Source organism: Eriocheir sinensis, unplaced genomic scaffold (genome assembly GCF_024679095.1).
Source record: "Eriocheir sinensis breed Jianghai 21 unplaced genomic scaffold, ASM2467909v1 Scaffold1359, whole genome shotgun sequence".
Lineage (NCBI taxonomy): Eukaryota > Metazoa > Arthropoda > Malacostraca > Decapoda > Varunidae > Eriocheir > Eriocheir sinensis.
Window position 1 is genome coordinate 32,633 of NW_026110694.1, and position 20,475 is coordinate 53,107.

A 20,475-nucleotide genomic window follows, 5' to 3' on the forward strand; every position below is an offset into this window, starting at 1 on the left:
TAATGTTGTGTGATATGTTTCCTCTCCAGGTAATGTTGTGTGATATGTTTCCTCTCCAGGTAATGTTGTGTGATATGTTTCCTCTCCAGGTAATGTTGTGTGATATGTTCCCTCTCCAGGTAATGTTGTGTGATATGTTACCTCTCCAGGTAATGTTGTGTGATATGTTACCTCTCCAGGTAATGTTGTGTTTTATGTTCCATTTCCAGGTAATGTTGTGTGATATGTTTCTTTTCCAGGTAATGTTGTGTGATATGTTCCCTTTGCCAGGTAATGTTGTGTGATATGTTCCCTTTCCAGGTAATGTTGTGTGATATGTTCCCTCTCCAGGTAATGTTGTGTGATATGTTCCCTCTCCAGGTAATGTTGTGTGATATGTTCCCTCTCCAGGTAATGTTGTGTGATACGTTCCCTCTCCATGTAATGTTATGTGATATGTTCCCTCTCAGGTAATGTTGTGTGATATGTTCCCTCTCCAGGTAATGTTGTGTGATATGTTCCTCTCCAGGTAATGTTGTGTGATATGTTCCTCTCCAGGTAATGTTGTGTGATATGTTCCCTCTCAGGTAATGTTGTGTGATATGTTCCCTCTCCAGGTAATGTAGTGTGATAATATACCTCTCCAGGTAATGTTGTGTGATATGTTTCCTATCCAGGTAATGTTGTGTGATATGTTCCGTCTCCAGGTAATGTTGTGTGATATGTTCCCTCTCCAGGTAATGTTGTGTGATATGTTCCCTCTCCAGGTAATGTCGTGTGATATGTTTCCTCTCCAGGTAATGTTGTGTGATATGTTTCCTTTACAGGTAATGTTGCGTGTATTTTTACTCTCCATGTAATGTTGTGTGATATGTTTCCTCTCCAGGTACTATTGTGTGATATATTTCTTATCCAGGTAATGTTGAGTGATATGTTTCCTCTCAAGGTAATGTTGTGTGATATGTTCCCTCCAGGTAATGTTGTGTGATATGTTTCCTCTCCAGGTAATGTTGTGTGATATGTTCCTCTCAGGTAATGTTGTGTGATATGTTCCCTCTCAGGTAATGTTGTGTGATATGTTTCCTTTTCAGGTAATGTTTTGTGATGTGTTCCTTAGCCAGGTAATGTTGTGTGATATGTTCCCTCTCCAGGTAATGTTGTGTGATATGTTTCCTCTCCAGGTAATGTTGTGTGATATGTTACCTCTCCAGGTAATGTTGTGTGATATGTTACCTATCAAGGTAATGTTGTGTGATATGTTACCTATCCAGGTAATGTTGTGTGATATGTTTCCTATCAATGTAATGTTGTGTGATATGTTTCCTCTCAGGTAATGTTGTGTGATATGTTTCCTTTCAGGTAATGTTGTGTGATATGTTCCCTCTCAGGTAATGTTGTGTGATATGTTCCTCTCCAGGTAATGTTGTGTGATATGTTCCCTCTACAGGTAAGTTGTGTGATATGTTTCCCTCTCCAGGTAATGTTGTGTGATATGTTCCCTCTCAGGTAATGTTGTGTGATATGTTTCCTCTCCAGGTAATGTTGTGTGATATGTTTCCTCTCAGGTAATGTAGTGTGATATGTTTCCAGGTAATGTTGTGTGATATGTTCCCTTTCCAGGTAATGTTGTGTGATATGTTACCTTTTCAGTTAATGTTGTGTGATATGTTTCCTCTCCAGGTAATGTTGTGTGATATGTTCCCTCTCCAGGTAATGTTGTGTGATATGTTCCCTCTCCAGGTAATGTTGTGTGATATGTTTCCTCTCAAGGTAATGTTGTGTGATATGTTCCCTCTCAGGTAATATTGTGTGATATGTTCCCTTTCAGGTAATGTTGTGTGATATGTTCCCTCTCCAGGTAATGTCGTGTGATATGTTTCCTCTCCAGGTAATGTTGTATGATATGTTCCCTCTCCAGGTAATGTTGTGTGATATGTTTCCATTCAAGGTAATGTCGTGTGATATGTTTCCTCTCCAGGTAATGTTGTGTGATATGTTCCCTTTCAAGGTAATGTTGTGTGATATGTTTCCTCTCCAGGTAATGTTGTGTGATATGTTCCCTTTCCAGGTAATGTTGTGTGATATGTTTCCTCTCCAGGTAATGTTGTGTGATATGTTCTTTTTCAGGTAACGTTGTGTGATATGTTCCCTCTCCAGGTAATGTTGTGTGATATGTTTCCTCTCCACGTAATGTTGTGTGATATGTTCCCTCTCCAGGTAATGTTGTGTGATATGTTTCCTCTCCAGGTAATGTTGTGTGATATGTTCCCTCTCCAGGTAATGTTGTGTGATATGTTTCCTCTCCAGGTAATGTTGTGTGATATGTTTCCTTTCAAGGTAATGTTGTGTGATATGTTTTCTCTCCAGGTAATGTTGTGTGATATGTTTCCACTCCAGGTACTATTGTGTGATATCTTTCCTCTCCAGGTAATGTTGTGTGATATGTTTCCTCTCCAGGTAATGTTGTGTGATATGTTCCCTCTCCAGGTAATGTTGTGTGATATGTTTCCTCTCCAGGTAATGTTGTGTGATATGTTACCTCTCAAGGTAATGTTGTGTGATATGTTCCCTCTCCAGGTAATGTTGTGTGATATGTTCCCTCTCCAGGTAATGTTGTGTGATATGTTTCCTCTCCAGGTAATGTTGTGTGATATGTTTCCTCTCCAGGTAATGTTGTGTGATATGTTCCCTCTCCAGGTAATGTTGTGTGATATGTTTCCTCTCCAGGTAATGTTGTGTGATATGTTTCCTCTCCAGGTAATGTTGTGTGATATGTTTCCTTTCCAGGTAATGTTGTGTGATATGTTTCCTCTCCAGGTAATGTTGTGTGATATGTTTCCTCTCCAGGTAATGTTGTGTGATATGTTCACTCTCCAGGTAATGTTGTGTGATATGTTTCCTCTCCAGGTAATGTTGTGTGATATGTTCCCTCTCCAGGTAATGTTGTGTGATATGTTTCCAGGTAATGTTGTGTGATATGTTTCCAGGTAATGTTGTGTGATATGTTTCCAGGTAATGTTGTATGATATGTTTCCAGGTAATGTTGTGTGATATGTTTCCAGGTAATGTTGTGTGATATGTTCCCTCTCCAGGTAATGTTTTATGATATGTTCTATCTCCAGGTAATGTTGTGTGATATATTCCCTCTCCAAGTAATGTTGTGTGATATGTTCCCTCTTCAGGTAATGTTGTGTGATATGTTCCCTCTCCAGGTAATGTTGTGTGATATGTTCCCTCTCCAGGTAATGTTGTGTGATATGTTCCTCTCCAGGTAATGTTGTGTGATATGTTCTCTCCAGGTAATGTTGTGTGATATGTTTCCTTCCAGGTAATGTTGTGTGATATGTTCCTCTCCAGGTAATGTTGTGTGATATGTTCCTTTCCAGGTAATGTTGTGTGATATGTTCCTCTCCAGGTAATGTTGTGTGATATGTTCCTCTCCAGGTAATGTTGTGTGATATGTTTCCAGGTAATGTTGTGTGATATGTTCCTCTCCAGGTAATGTTGTGTGATATGTTCCTCTCCAGGTAATGTTGTGTGATATGTTCCTCTCAGGTAATGTTGTGTGATATGTTTCCTCAAGGAAATGTTGTGTGATATGTTTCCTCTCCAGGTAATGTTGTGTGATATGTTTCCTCTCCAGGTAATGTTGTGTGATATGTTTCCTTCCAGGTAATGTTGTGTGATATGTTCCTCTCCAGGTAATGTTGTGTGATATGTTCCTTTCCAGGTAATGTTGTGTGATATGTTCCTTTCCAGGTAATGTTGTGTGATATGTTCCTCTCCAGGTAATGTTGTGTGATATGTTCCTTTCAAGGTAATGTTGTGTGATATGTTTCCTTTCCAGGTAATGTTGTGTGATATGTTCCTCTCCAGGTAATGTTGTGTGATATGTTCCTTTCCAGGTAATGTTGTGTGATATGTTCCTTTCCAGGTAATGTTGTGTGATATGTTTCCTTCCAGGTAATGTTGTGTGATATGTTCCTCTCCAGGTAATGTTGTGTGATATGTTCCTTTCCAGGTAATGTTGTGTGATATGTTCCTCTCCAGGTAATGTTGTGTGATATGTTCCCTTCCAGGTAATGTTGTGTGATATGTTCCTCTCCAGGTAATGTTGTGTGATATGTTTCCTCTCAGGTAATGTTGTGTGATATGTTCCTTCCAGGTAATGTTGTGTGATATGTTCCTCTCCAGGTAATGTTGTGTGATATGTTTCCTTCCAGGTAATGTTGTGTGATATGTTCCTCTCCAGGTAATGTTGTGTGATATGTTTCCTCTCCAGGTAATGTTGTGTGATATGTTCCTCTCCAGGTAATGTTGTGTGATATGTTCCTTTCCAGGTAATGTTGTGTGATATGTTCTTTCCAGGTAATGTTGTGTGATATGTTCCTTCCAGGTAATGTTGTGTGATATGTTCCCTTTCCAGGTAATGTTGTGTGATATGTTTCTCTCCAGGTAATGTTGTGTGATATGTTCCTTTCCAGGTAATGTTGTGTGATATGTTTCTTCCAGGTAATGTTGTGTGATATGTTCCTCTCCAGGTAATGTTGTGTGATATGTTCCTCTCCAGGTAATGTTGTGTGATATGTTCCTCTCCAGGTAATGTTGTGTGATATGTTCCTCTCCAGGTAATGTTGTGTGATATGTTCTCCAGGTAATGTTGTGTGATATGTTCCTCTCCAGGTAATGTTGTGTGATATGTTCCTTTCCAGGTAATGTTGTGTGATATGTTCTTTCCAGGTAATGTTGTGTGATATGTTCTCTCCAGGTAATGTTGTGTGATATGTTCCTCTCCAGGTAATGTTGTGTGATATGTTCCTTTCCAGGTAATGTTGTGTGATATGTTTCCTTTCCAGGTAATGTTGTGTGATATGTTCCTTTCCAGGTAATGTTGTGTGATATGTTCCTTCCAGGTAATGTTGTGTGATATGTTCCTTTCCAGGTAATGTTGTGTGATATGTTCCTTTCCAGGTAATGTTGTGTGATATGTTCTTTCCAGGTAATGTTGTGTGATATGTTCCTTCCAGGTAATGTTGTGTGATATGTTCCTTTCCAGGTAATGTTGTGTGATATGTTCCTTTCCAGGTAATGTTGTGTGATATGTTCCTTTCCAGGTAATGTTGTGTGATATGTTCCTTTCCAGGTAATGTTGTGTGATATGTTCCTTTCCAGGTAATGTTGTGTGATATGTTCCCTTTCCAGGTAATGTTGTGTGATATGTTCCTTCCAGGTAATGTTGTGATATGTTCCTCTCCAGGTAATGTTGTGTGATATGTTTCCTTTCCAGGTAATGTTGTGTGATATGTTCCTCCAGGTAATGTTGTGTGATATGTTTCTCTCCAGGTAATGTTGTGTGATATGTTCCTTCCAGGTAATGTTGTGTGATATGTTCCTCCAGGTAATGTTGTGTGATATGTTCCTCTCCAGGTAATGTTGTGTGATATGTTCCTCTCCAGGTAATGTTGTGTGATATGTTCCTTTCCAGGTAATGTTGTGTGATATGTTTCCTCTCAGGTAATGTTGTGTGATATGTTCCTTTCCAGGTAATGTTGTGTGATATGTTTCCTCCAGGTAATGTTGTGTGATATGTTCCTCTCCAGGTAATGTTGTGTGATATGTTTCCTTTCAGGTAATGTTGTGTGATATGTTCCTTTCCAGGTAATGTTGTGATATGTTCCTTTCCAGGTAATGTTGTGTGATATGTTCCTTTCCAGGTAATGTTGTGTGATATGTTCCCTCCAGGTAATGTTGTGTGATATGTTCCTCTCCAGGTAATGTTGTGTGATATGTTCCTCTCCAGGTAATGTTGTGTGATATGTTCCTTTCCAGGTAATGTGTGATATGTTCTCTCCAGGTAATGTTGTGTGATATTCCTCTCCAGGTAATGTTGTGTGATATGTTCCTCTCCAGGTAATGTTGTGTGATATGTTTCTCTCCAGGTAATGTTGTGATATGTTCCCTCTCCAGGTAATGTTGTGTGATATGTTCCTTTCCAGGTAATGTTGTGTGATATGTTTCCTCTCTAGGTAATGTTGTGTGATATGTTCCTCTCCAGGTAATGTTGTGTGATATGTTCCTTTCCAGGTAATGTTGTGTGATATGTTCCTCCAGGTAATGTTGTGTGATATGTTCCTCCAGGTAATGTTGTGTGATATGTTCCTCTCCAGGTAATGTTGTGTGATATGTTCCCTCCAGGTAATGTTGTGTGATATGTTCTCCAGGTAATGTTGTGTGATATGTTCTTTCCAGGTAATGTTGTGTGATATGTTCCTCTCCAGGTAATGTTGTGTGATATGTTCCTCTCCAGGTAATGTTGTGTGATATGTTCCTCTCAGGTAATGTTGTGATATGTTTCTCTCCAGGTAATGTTGTGTGATGTGTTCCCTCTCCAGGTAACGTTGTGTGATATGTTCCCTCCCCAGGTAATGTTGTGTGATATGTTCCTCTACCAGGTAATGTTGTGTGATATGTTTCCTCTTCAGGTAATGTTGTGTGATATGTTCCTCTACCAGGTAATGTTGTGTGATATGTATCCTCTCCAGGTAATGTTGTGTGATATGTTCCTCTACCAGGTAATGTTGTGTGATATATTCCCTTACCAGGTAATGTTGTGTGATATGTTCCCTCTCCAGGTAATGTTGTGTGATATGTTCCCTTACCAGGTAATGTTGTGTGATATATTCCCTTACCAGGTAAAGTTGTGTGATATGTTCCCTCTCCAGGTAATGTTGTTTGATATGTTCCCTTACCAGGTAATGTTGTGTGATATGTTTCCTCTCTAGGTAATGTTGTGTGATATGTTTCCTTTCCAGGTAATGTTGTGTGATATGTTTCCTCTCCAGGTAAGGTTGTGTGATATGTTCCTCTCCAGGTAATGTTGTGTGATATGTCTTTCCAGGTAATGTTGTGTGATATGTTTCATTTCCAGGTAATGTTGTGTGATATGTTCTCTCCAGGTAATGTTGTGTGATATGTTCCTCCAGGTAATGTTGTGTGATATGTTTCCTCTCCAGGTAATGTTGTGTGATATGTTCCTCCAGGTAATGTTGTGTGATATGTTTCCTTCCAGGTAATGTTGTGTGATATGTTTCTCTCCAGGTAATGTTGTGTGATATGTTCCTCCAGGTAATGTGTGATATATGTTCCTCTCCAGGTAATGTTGTGTGATATGTTCCTCCAGGTAATGTTGTGTGATATGTCTCCAGGTAATGTTGTGTGATATGTTCCTCCAGGTAATGTTGTGTGATATGTTCCCTCCAGGTAATGTTGTGTGATATGTTCCTTCCAGGTAATGTTGTGTGATATGTTCCTCTCCAGGTAATGTTGTGTGATATGTTCCTTTCCAGGTAATGTTGTGTGATATGTTCCCTTCCAGGTAATGTTGTGTGATATGTTCTCTCCAGGTAATGTTGTGTGATATGTTCCTCTCCAGGTAATGTTGTGTGATATGTTTCCTCCAGGTAATGTTGTGTGATATGTTTCTTCCAGGTAATGTTGTGTGATATGTTCCTCTCCAGGTAATGTTGTGTGATATGTTCCTCCAGGTAATGTTGTGTGATATGTTCCTCTCCAGGTAATGTTGTGTGATATGTTTCCTCCAGGTAATGTTGTGTGATATGTTCCCTCCAGGTAATGTTGTGTGATATGTTCCTCTCCAGGTAATGTTGTGTGATATGTTCCTCTCCAGGTAATGTTGTGTGATATGTTCCTTTCCAAGTAATGTTGTGTGATATGTTCCCTCTCCAGGTACTGTTGTGTGATATGTTCCTCTCCAGGTAATGTTGTGTGATATGTTCCTTCCAGGTAATGTTGTGTGATATGTTCCCTCTCCAGGTAATGTTGTGTGATATGTTCCCTTTTCAGGTAATGTTGTGTGATATGTTCCCTTTTCAGGTAATGTTGTGTGATATGTTCCCTTTCAAGGTAATGTTGTGTGATATGTTTCTTCTCCAGGTAATGTTGTGTGATATGTTTCCTCTCCAGGTAATGTTGTGTGATATGTTCCCTTTCCAGGTAATGTTGTGTGATATGTTCCCTTTCCAGGTAATGTTGTGTGATATGTTCCCTCTCAAGGTAATTTTGTGGGATATGTTCATTCTCCAGGTAATGTTGTGTGATATGTTTCCTTTCCAGGTAATGTTGTGTGATATGTTCCCTTTCAAGGTAATGTTGTGTGATATGTTAAAATTCAAGGTAATGTTGTGAGATATGTTCCCTTTCCAGGTAATGTTGTGTGATATGTTTCTTCCAGGTAATGTGTGATATGTTTCTCCAGGTAATATTGTGTGATATGTTTCCTTTCCAGGTAATGTTGTGTGATATGTTCCTTCCAGGTAATGTTGTGTGATATGTTCCTCTCCAGGTAATGTTGTGTGATATGTTCCCTCTCCAGCTAATGTCGTGTGATATGTTCCTCTCCAGGTAATGTTGTGTGATATGTTCCTCTCCAGGTAATGTTGTGTGATATGTTCCTCTCCAGGTAATGTTGTGTGATATGTTCCTTTCCAGGTAATGTTGTGTGATATGTTCCTCTCCAGGTAATGTTGTGTGATATGTTTCCTCCAGGTAATGTTGTGTGATATGTTTCCAGGTAATGTTGTGTGATATGTTTCTTCCAGGTAATGTTGTGTGATATGTTTCCCTTCCAGGTAATGTTGTGTGATATGTTCCCTCTCCAGGTAATGTTGTGTGATATGTTTCTTTCCAGGTAATGTTGTGTGATATGTTTCCTCCAGGTAATGTTGTGTGATATGTTCCTCTCCAGGTAATGTTGTGTGATATGTTCCTCTCCAGGTAATGTTGTGTGATATGTTCCTCCAGGTAATGTTGTGTGATATGTTCTCTCCAGGTAATGTTGTGTGATATGTTCCTCTCCAGGTAATGTTGTGTGATATGTTTCCTCTCCAGGTAATGTTGTGTGATATGTTCCTCTCCAGGTAATGTTGTGATATGTTCCTCTTCCAGGTAATGTTGTGTGATATGTTTCCTTCCAGGTAATGTTGTGTGATATGTTTCCAGGTAATGTTGTGTGATATGTTCCTCTCCAGGTAATGTTGTGTGATATGTTCCTCTCCAGGTAATGTTGTGTGATATGTTCCTTTCCAGGTAATGTTGTGTGATATGTTCCTTTCCAGGTAATGTTGTGTGATATGTTCTTTCCAGGTAATGTTGTGTGATATGTTCCTTTCCAGGTAATGTTGTGTGATATGTTCCTCTCCAGGTAATGTTGTGTGATATGTTCCTTCCAGGTAATGTTGTGTGATATGTTCCTTTCCAGGTAATGTTGTGTGATATGTTCTCTCCAGGTAATGTTGTGTGATATGTTCCCTTCCAGGTAATGTTGTGTGATATGTTCTCTCCAGGTAATGTTGTGTGATATGTTCCTCTCCAGGTAATGTTGTGTGATATGTTCCTCCAGGTAATGTTGTGTGATATGTTCCTCTCCAGGTAATGTTGTGTGATATGTTTCTCCAGGTAATGTTGTGTGATATGTTCTCTCCAGGTAATGTTGTGTGATATGTTTCCTTCCAGGTAATGTTGTGTGATATGTTCCTTTCCAGGTAATGTTGTGTGATATGTTCCCTTTCCAGGTAATGTTGTGTGATATGTTCCTTTCCAGGTAATGTTGTGTGATATGTTCCTTTCCAGGTAATGTTGTGTGATATGTTCCTTTCCAGGTAATGTTGTGTGATATGTTCCCTCCAGGTAATGTTGTGTGATATGTTCCTCTCCAGGTAATGTTGTGTGATATGTTCCTTCCAGGTAATGTTGTGTGATATGTTTCTCCAGGTAATGTTGTGTGATATGTTCCTTCCAGGTAATGTTGTGTGATATGTTCCTCTCCAGGTAATGTTGTGTGATATGTTCCTCCAGGTAATGTTGTGTGATATGTTCCTCCAGGTAATGTTGTGTGATATGTTCCTCCAGGTAATGTTGTGATATGTTCTCCAGGTAATGTTGTGTGATATGTTCCTCTCCAGGTAATGTTGTGTGATATGTTCCCTCTCCAGGTAATGTTGTGTGATATGTTCCCTCCAGGTAATGTTGTGTGATATGTTTCTCTCCAGGTAATGTTGTGTGATATGTTCCCTTTCCAGGTAATGTTGTGTGATATGTTCCTTTCCAGGTAATGTTGTGATATGTTCCTTTCCAGGTAATGTTGTGTGATATGTTCCTTTCCAGGTAATGTTGTGTGATATGTTCCTTTCCAGGTAATGTTGTGTGATATGTTCCTCTCCAGGTAATGTTGTGTGATATGTTCTCTCCAGGTAATGTTGTGTGATATGTTTCTCTCCAGGTAATGTTGTGTGATATGTTTCTCCAGGTAATGTTGTGTGATATGTTCTCTCCAGGTAATGTTGTGTGATATGTTCCCTCTCCAGGTAATGTTGTGTGATATGTTTCCACTCCAGGTACTATTGTGTGATATCTTTCCTCTCCAGGTAATGTTGTGTGATATGTTTCCTCTCCAGGTAATGTTGTGTGATATGTTCCCTCTCCAGGTAATGTTGTGTGATATGTTTCCTCTCCAGATAAAGTTGTGTGATATGTTTACTCTCTAGGTAATGTTGTTTGATATGTTTTCTCTCCAGGTAATGTTGTGTGATATGTTACCTCTCCAGGTAATGTTGTATGATATGTTTCCTCTCCAGGTAATGTTGTGTGATATGTTACCTCTCCAGGTAATGTTGTGTGATATGTTACCTCTCCAGGTAATGTTGTGTGATATGTTACCTCTCCAGGTAATGTTGTGTTTTATGTTCCATTTCCAGGTAATGTTGTGTGATATGTTCCCTTTCCAGGTAATGTTGTGTGATATGTTCCCTTTCCAGGTAATGTTGTGAGATATGTTCCTTTCCAGGTAATGTTGTGTGATATGTTCCTCCAGGTAATGTTGTGTGATATGTTCCCTTTCCAGGTAATGTTGTGTGATATGTTCCCTTTCCAGGTAATGTTGTGTGATATGTTTCCTTTCCAGGTAATGTTGTGTGATATGTTCCCTCTCCAGGTAATGTTGTGTGATATGTTTCCTTTCCAGGTAATGTTGTGTGATATGTTCCCTTTCCAGGTAATGTTGTGTGATATGTTCCCTCTCCAGGTAATGTTGTGTGATATGTTCCCTTTCCAGGTAATGTTGTGTGATATGTTCCCTTTCCAGGTAATGTTGTGTGATATGTTCCCTCTCCAGGTAATGTTGTGTGATATGTTCCCTTTCCAGGTAATGTTGTGTGATATGTTTCCTTTCCAGGTAATGTTGTGTGATATGTTTCCAGGTAATGTCGTGTGATATGTTACCTTCCAAGGTAATGTTGTGTGATGTGGTCCCGTTCCAGGTAATGTTGTGGGATATGTTCCCTTACCAGGTAATGTTGTGTGATATGTTCCCTTTCCAGGTAATGTTGTGTGATATGTTCCCTCTCCAGGTAATGTTGTGTGATATGTTCCCTTTCCAGGTAATGTTGTGTGATATGTTCCCTCTCCAGGTAATGTTGTGTGATATGTTCCCTCTCCAGGTAATGTTGTGTGATATGTTCCCTCTCCAGGTAATGTTGTGTGATATGTTCCCTCTCCAGGTAATGTTGTGTGATATGTTCCCTTTCCAGGTAATGTTGTGTGATATGTTCCCTCTCCAGGTAATGTTGTGTGATATGTTCCCTCTCCAGGTAATGTTGTGTGATATGTTCCCTTTCCAGGTAATGTTGTGTGATATGTTTCCTTTCCAGGTAATGTTGTGTGATATGTTCCCTCTCCAGGTAATGTTGTGTGATATGTTCCCTCTCCAGGTAATGTTGTGTGATATGTTCAATCTCCAGGTAATGTTGTGTGATATGTTCCCTCTCCAGGTAATGTTGTGTGATATGTTCCTTTCCAGGTAATGTTGTGTGATATGTTCCCTCTCCAGGTAATGTTGTGTGATATGTTCCCTTTCCAGGTAATGTTGTGTGATATGTTCCCTCTCCAGGTAATGTTGTGTGATATGTTCCCTTTCCAGGTAATGTTGTGTGATATGTTCCCTCTCCAGGTAATGTTGTGTGATATGTTCCCTTTCCAGGTAATGTTGTGTGATATGTTCCCTCTCCAGGCAATCTTGTGTGATATGTTCCCTTTTCAGGTAATGTTGTGTGATATGTTCCCTTTCCAGGTAATATTGTGTGATATGTTTCCTTTCAAGGTAATGTTGTGTGATATGTTCCCTCTCCAGGTAATGTTGTGTGATATGTTCCTTTCCAGGTAATGTTGTGTGATATGTTCCTCTCCAGGTAATGTTGTGTGATATGTTCCTTTCCAGGTACTGTTGTGTGATATGTTACCTTTCCAGGTAATGTTGTGTGATATTTTCCTTGTCCAGGTAATGTTGTGTGATATGTTCCCTTTCCAGGTAATGTTGTGTGATATGTTCCTTTTCCAGGTAATGTTGTGTGATATGTTCCTTCCAGGTAATGTTGTGTGATATGTTCTTTCCAGGTAATGTTGTGTGATATGTTCCTTTCCAGGTAATGTTGTGTGATATGTTCCTTTCCAGGTAATGTTGTGTGATATGTTCCTCTCCAGGTAATGTTGTGTGATATGTTCCTTTCCAGGTAATGTTGTGTGATATGTTCCTTTCCAGGTAATGTTGTGTGATATGTTCTCTTCCAGGTAATGTTGTGTGATATGTTCTTTCCAGGTAATGTTGTGTGATATGTTTCCTTTCCAGGTAATGTTGTGTGATATGTTCCTCTCCAGGTAATGTTGTGTGATATGTTCTCTCCAGGTAATGTTGTGTGATATGTTTCTTTCCAGGTAATGTTGTGTGATATGTTCCTCTCCAGGTAATGTTGTGTGATATGTCCTCTCCAGGTAATGTTGTGTGATATGTTCTTTCCAGGTAATGTTGTGATATGTTCCCTCTCCAGGTAATGTTGTGTGATATGTTCCTCTCCAGGTAATGTTGTGTGATATGTTCCCTCTCCAGGTAATGTTGTGTGATATGATCCCTCTTCAGGTAATGTTGTGTGATATGTTCCCTTTCTAGGTAATGTTGTGTGATATGTTACCTCTCCAGGTAATGTTGTGTGATATGTTCACTCTCCAGGTAATGTTGTGTGATATTTTCTTTTTCAGGTAACTTAGTGTGATATGTTCCCTCTTCAGGTAATGTTGTGTGATATGTTCCCTCTCCAGGTAATGTTGTGTGATATGTTCCCTCTCCAGGTAATGTTGTGTGATATGTTCCCTCTCCAGGTAATGTTGTGTGATATGTTCCCTCTCCAGGTAATGTTGTGTGATATGTTACCTATCCAGGTAATGTTGTGTGATATGTTTACTCTTCAGTTAATGTTGTGTGATATGTTCCCTCTCCAAGTAATGTTGTGTGATATGTTCCCTTTCCAGGTAATGTTGTGTGATATGTTTACTATTCAGGTAATGTTGTGTGATATGTTTCCTTTCCAGGTAATGTTGTGTGATATGTTTACTATACAGGTAATGTTGTGTGATATGTTTCCAGGCAATGTTGTGTTATATGTTCCATCTCCAGTGAATATTGTGTGTTATGTGTCATCTCCAGGTAATGTTGAGTGACATGTTTCCTTTCCAGGTAATGTTGTGTGATATGTTTCCTCTCCAGGTAATATTGTGTGATAAGTTTATTCTCCAGGTAATGTTGTGTGATATGTTTCCTATCCAGGTAATGTTGTGTGATAAGTTTCCTTTCCAAGTAATGTTGTGTGAAAAGTTTATTCTCCAGGTAATGTTGTGTGATATGTTTCCTCTCCAGGTAATGTTGTGTGATATGTTTCCTCTCCAGGTAATGTTGTGTTATATGTTTCCTCTCCAGGTAATATTGTGTGATAAGTTTATTGTCCAGGTAATGTTGTGTGATATGTTTCCTTTCCAGGTAATGCTGTGTGATATGTTTCCTCTCTAGGTAATGTTGTGTGATATGTTCCCTCTCCAGGTAATGTTGTGTGATAAGTCTCCTTTCCAGGTAATGCTGTGTGATATGTTTCCTCTCCAGGTAATGTTGTGTGATATGTTCCCTCTCCAGGTAATGTTGTGTGATAAGTCTCCTTTCCAGGTAATGCTCTGTGATATGTTTCCTCTCCAGGTAATGTTGTGTGATATGTTTCCTCTCCAGGTAATATTGTGTGATATGTTTCCTCTCCAGGTAATGTTGTGTGATATGTTTCCTCTCCAGGTAATGTTGTGTGATATGTTTCCTCTCCAGGTAATGTTGTGTGATATGTTTACTCTCCAGGTAATGTTGTGTGATATGTTTCCTTTCCAGGTAATGTTGTGTGATATGTTCCCTCTCCAGGTAATGTTGTGTGATATGTTTTCTTTCAAGGTAATGTTGTGTGATATGTTCCATCTTCAGGTAATGTTGTGTGATATGTTCCCTCTCCAGGTAATGTTGTGTGATATGTTCCCTCTCCTGGTAATGTCGTGTGATTTGTTTCCTTTCAAGGTAATGTTGTGTGATATGTTCCCTCTCCAGGTAATGTTGTGTGATATGTTCCCTTTCCAGGTAATGTTGTGTGATATGTTCCCTCTCCAGGTAATGTTGTGTGATATGTTCCCTCTCCAGGTAATGTTGTGTGATATGTTCCCTCTCCAGGTAATGTTGTGTGATATGTTCCCTCTCCAGGTAATGTTGTGTGATATGTTCCCTCTCCAGGTAATGTTGTGTGATATGTTTCCTTTCAAGGTAATGTTGTGTGATATGTTCCCTCTCCAGGTAATGTTGTGTGATATGTTTCCTTTCAAGGTAATGTTGTGTGATATGTTCCCTCTCCAGGTAATGTTGTGTGATATGTTCCCTCACCAGGTAAAGTTGTGTGATATGTTAAATCCCCGGGTAATGTTGTGTGATGTTTCTTCTCCAGATAATGTTGTGTGATATGTTTCCTTTCCAGGTAATGTTGTGTGATATGTTTACTATCCAGGTAATGTTGTATGAAATGTTCCCTCTCCAGGTAATGTTGTGTGATAAGTTTATTCTCCAGGTAATGTTGTGTGATAAGTTTCCTTTCCAAGTAATGTTGTGTGATATGTTTCCTCTCCAGGCAATGTTGTGTGATAAGTTTACTCTCCAGGTAATGTTGTGTGATATGTTCCCTCTCCAGGTAATGTTGTGTGATATGTTTCCGTTCAAGGTAATGTTATGTGATATGTTCCCTCTCCAGGTAATGTTGTGTGATATGTTCCCTCACCAGGTAAAGTTGTGTGATATGTTAAATCCCCGGGTAATGTTGTGTGATGTTTCTTCTCCAGGTAATGTTGTGTGATATGTTTCCTTTCCAGGTAATGTTGTGTGATATGTTTACTATCCAGGTAATGTTGTGTGATATGTTTCCTTTCCAGGTAATGTTGTGTGATAAGTTTATTCTCCAGGTAATGTTGTGTGATAAGTTTCCTTTCCAAGTAATGTTGTGTGATATGTTTCCTCTCCAGGCAATGTTGTGTGATAAGTTTACTCTCCAGGTAATGTTGTGTGATATGTTTCCTTTCCAGGCAATGTAGTGTGATATGTTTCCTGTCCAGGTAATGTTGGTGATATGTTCCCTTTCAAGGTAATGTTGTGTGATATGTTCCCTTTCAAGGTAATGTTATGTGATATGTTCCCTTTCCAGGTAATGTTGTGTGATATGTTCCCTTTCCAGGTAATGTTGTGTGATATGTTCCCTTTCCAGGTAATGTTGTGTGATATGTTCCCTCTCCAGGTAATGTTGTGTGATATGTTCCCTTTCCAGGTAATGTTGTGTGATATGTTCCCTCTCCAGGTAATGTTGTGTGATATGTTCCCTCTCCAGGTAATGTTGTGTGATATGTTCCCTCTCCAGGTAATGTTGTGTGCTATGTCCCCTCTCCAGGTAATGTTGTGTGACATGTTCCCTTTCCAGGTAATGTTGTTTGATATGTTCTCTTTCCAGGTAATGTTGTTTGATATGTTCCCTCTCCATGTAATGTTGTGTGATATGTTCCATTTCCAGGTAATGTTGTGTGATATGTTCCATTTCAAGGTAATGTTGTGTGATATGTTTCCTTTCCAGGTAATGTTATGTGCTATGTTTCCTTCCAAGGAAATGTTGTGTGATATGTTTCCTTTCAAGGTAATGTTGTGTGATATGTTCCCTTTCAAGGTAATATTTTTTGATATGTCTCCTTTCCAGGTAATGGTGTGTGATATGTTTCCTCTCAAGGTAATCTTGTTTGATATGTTTCCTCTCCAGGTAATGTTGTGTGATGTTCCCTCTCCAGGTAATGTTGTGTTATATGTTTCTTTTCCAGGTAATGTTGTGTGATATGTTTCCAGGTAATGTTGTATGATATGTTTCCAGGTAATGGCGTGTGATATGTGTCCAGGTAATGTCGTGTGATATGTTTCCAGGTAATGTCGTGTGATATGTTTCCAGGTAATGTCGTGTGATATGTTTCCAGGTAATGTCGTGTGATATGTTTCCATGTAATGTTGTGTGATATGTTTCCAGGTAATGTCGTGTGATATGTTTCCAGGTAATGTCGTGTGATATGTTTCCAGGTAAGGTCGTGTGATATGTTTCCAGGTAATGTCGTGTGATATGTTTCCAAGTAATGTCGTGTGATATGTTTCCAGGTAATGTTGTGTGATATGTTTCCTATTAATGTCGTGTGATATGTTTCCAGGTAATGTCGTGTGATATGTTTCCAGGTAATGTCGTGTGATATGTTTCCAGGTAATGTTGTGTGATATGTTTCCACGTTATGTCGTGTGATATGTTTCCAGGTAATGTCGTGTGATATGTTTCCAGGTAATGTTGTGTGATATGTTTCCAGGTAATGTTGTGTGATATGTTTCCACGTTATGTCGTGTGATATGTTTCCAGGTAATGTTGTGTGATATGTTTCCAGGTAATGTTGTGTGATATGTTTCCAGGTAATGTTGTGTGATATGTTTCCAGGTAATGTTGTGTGATATGTTTCCAGGTAATTTTGTGTGATATGTTTCCAGGTAAAGTTGTGTGATATGTTTCCAGGTAATTTTGTGTGATATGTTTCCAGGTAAGTTGTGTGATATGTTTCCAGGTAATTTTGTGTGATATGTTTCCAGGTAATGTTGTGTGATATGTTTCCAGGTAATGTCGTGTGATATGTTTCCAGGTAATGTCGTGTGATATGTTTCCAGGTAATGTTGTGTGATATGTTTCCAGGTAATGTTGTGTGATATGTTTCCACATTATGTCGTGTGATATGTTTCCAGGTAATGTTGTGTGATATGTTTCCAGGTAATTTTGTGTGATATGTTTCCAGGTAAAGTTGTGTGATATGTTTCCAGGTAATTTTGTGTGATATGTTTCCAGGTAATGTTGTGTGATATGTTTCCAGGTAATGTTGTGTGATAAGTTTCCAGGTAATGTCGTGTGATATGTTTCCAGGTAATTTTGTGTGATATGTTTCCAGGTAATGTCGTATGATATTTTTCTAGGTAATGTTGTGTGATATGTTTCCAGGTTATGTCATGTGATATGTTTCCAGGTAATATCGTGTAATATGTTTCCAGGTAATTTTGTGTGATATGTTTCCAGGTAATGTCGTATGATATTTTTCTAGGTAATGTTGTGTGATATGTTTCCAGGTTATGTCATGTGATATGTTTCCAGGTAATGTCGTGTTATATGTTTCCAGGTAATGTTGTGTGATATGTTTCCAGGTAATGTTGTGTGATATGTTTCCAGGTAATGTTGTGTGATATGTTTCCAGGTAATGTTGTGTGATATGTTTCCAGGTAATGTTGTGTGATATGTTTCCAGGTAATGTCGTGTGATATGTTTCCAGGTAATGTCGTGTGATATGTTTCCAGGTAATGTCGTGTGATATGTTTCCAGGTAATGTCGTGTGATATGTTTCCAGGTAATGTTGTGTGATATGTTTCCAGGTAATGTCGTGTGATATGTTTCCAGGTAATGTTGTGTGATATGTTTCCAGGTAATGTCGTGTGATATGTTTCCAGGTAATGTCGTGTGATATGTTTCCAGGTAATGTCGTATGGTATGCAGTGTTGGCCACGGTTCTTCTAACCCGCTAACCGCTGATTAGCGAGGCAAGTTTTTTCATTAGGTGATTAGATTTTTCGTTAACTTTGTAAAGTGTTAGTGAACCAATTAGCTTCTGCTGAATATAGTTTCTCGTCCGCCAACTTTACGTCCACTTAAAAAATCATACAGGTTTGTGGGCAGACACAGCACCAGCTGAGCCACATGGCGCAGTAATTCCAGGGCTTCCACTTTTGGGTAAATTAATCACTAAAATAGGGTAACTGGACGCTTATTAGTGAAATCTATTGTCTAAGATACAACTCATTGAAATATCAGTTCACTAGGTCTGTTTTTAAGGATTTTAGAGCCAAAATACTAAACCGAAGATAAATCCATATACAGTAAAATAGCGGTTAGCGGTTAGCGTTAGCTTCCACCAATTTCTTTATTGGTTTAGCGGTTTAGCATATGCGAAGTTAATATTATGGTCAGTGGATCACCAGTTAGCGAAGCTAACTTTTTGGTTAGCGGTGCCCACCACTGCTGGACACACTGCCGCTTCCAACACGTTGTAGCGTCTACTCTGTGACTGTTGAGTAGTGTACTCCGTAGAGTGCCCAACGCTGTCTGCTACTCCAGCTGAGCAGTGGACTGTTTTAGGCTACTACTCAGAAGGCTGCACTGTATCAACTGTGTTGTCTACTGTAGAATGCTACGTAGCAACTCACAGGGGTACTTTGTAGGCCACTTACAGGGCACTCTGGCTACTCAGACGAATGGCTGAGGAAAAGGAGGAGGAGGGGGAGGAGGAGGAGGAGGAGGAAGGTGGCCAGGATGAATGTGAGAGTGGCGGCACGCGTGTGGCATGCGGCGGCCGGCCAGGCCAGTGTGGCTGTGTGCGGGTTGGCAGGTGGACACGGGCAGTGCGCACACTGCCGCGCTGCGCGCCTCGCCACACATGCAGCTGTTGGGGCAGGAGCCTGGCGGGGCTCGTGGCGGGGCCGCCCACACTGGTGCTCGTGGGCCTCGACTCGTCGGGCAAGACCACGGCGCTGCTGCGGCTCAAGTACGGCCACTACGTGAACACCGTGCCCACCGTCGGCTTCAACTGCGAATGTTTGCGGGGCGGCGGTTGCTCCTGGGTGGCATGGGACGTGGGCGGCGATGATCGCGTGCGAACCCTTTTGCGCGCCTACACGCGCGGCGCCGACGCGGTGCTGTTCGTGGTGGATGCCAGCAGCGGCGAGGAGCGGCTGGAGGAGGCGCGCCACGAGTTGCACGTCCTGGTGCGCCGGCAAGCGGCACAGAGCGCCGCGCTGCGCCGCTCACGGCCGCCGCTGCTGGTGCTGGCCAACAAACAGGATCTGCCGGGGGCCAGAACGCCCGCCGCCATGGCTGACGCCCTCGGCCTGCACGACCTGCCGCCCGCCCAGCCCTGGGGCCTTGCACCCGCCTGTGCCGTCACCGGCGAGGGTCTGCCCGAGGCCATGGACCTCCTGCGCCGCCTCCTCCTCAAGGCTCGCCGGGCCTCGCTCTCACGGGGCTGACTTGCGGGTCACCCTATGCTCCCCGCCGCCCCCACCTCCTTCAGTTTATCCCTGCCCAGCCCCGCACCAAACCCCTGGACCCCCGAGGCGTGAGGCGATGGAGCCCGAGTACTCGTATGGGGACAGGCGGGGAACTACAGACAACTGAGTGCCACTGGTGGCTGACGTATGTGATAATGTGTGTGTATGTATGTGTGTGTGTGTGTGTGTGTGTGTGTGTGTGTGTGTGTGTGAAGCGTGCATGCAGTGTTTGAAGGGGTGTATTTATAATATTTATTGTGCAATAGCCAGAAACGTCACACATACACAAGCACGTAGCCCGTACCCAGAGATCCGTCACTTGTGAGTCGCTCATCCGGGAAAAGTAATAGTTGGCAATCGTGAGACTATTGTGTGATCAGACCATTACACACACACACACACACACACACACACACACACACACACACACACACACACACACATATACACACACCGCTCCGGTAGCTCAATCGGTTAGAGCGCGGTGCTGCAAGGCTTCAAGGTCAAACAGGCGGCGGTTCGAGCCCCGCTCAGGCCGGATTCTTTCCGTTGACTAGGAGTGGTTACTGTCCCCCCTTGACCAAGGGGGATGGGGTGTGTGGTGTGTGAGGTCCTGGCAGTACCCAGAGATCGACGATAATGAGCATGCACTTCCTAGTGTCGGGAGGGTACCTGCTGGCGAAAGCGAGTCCAACTCGTGATCAGGCCTTGGTGAATTACACACACACACACACACACACACACACACACACACACACACACACACACACACACAACAGGCTCTGGTCAGTGTTACATGTAGTACAACTGTATTATACGTACGCGCATCCCTTGAGACAAATGTATATGTAAATAGCCGTATTTATAAAGATGTAGGAAATATATTTTGTTATACTGTTGAAACTATGTGGAAGTGTTATTATCTTTACCAC

At 41.0% G+C, this 20,475-nt stretch overlaps 1 protein-coding gene across 1 annotated transcript; it reads left to right on the forward strand.

Annotated features, from left to right (window-relative positions):
• Positions 1–18,809: 18,809 nt before the first annotated feature.
• LOC126989880 (ADP-ribosylation factor-like protein 4C) lies at positions 18,810–19,957 on the forward strand. Its single transcript, XM_050848503.1, has 2 exons — positions 18,810–18,871; positions 18,940–19,957. Exons 1-2 carry the CDS (start codon positions 18,810–18,812, stop codon positions 19,520–19,522), a joined length of 645 nt encoding a protein of 214 aa, XP_050704460.1. The 3' UTR covers positions 19,523–19,957.
• Positions 19,958–20,475: the final 518 nt, after the last annotated feature.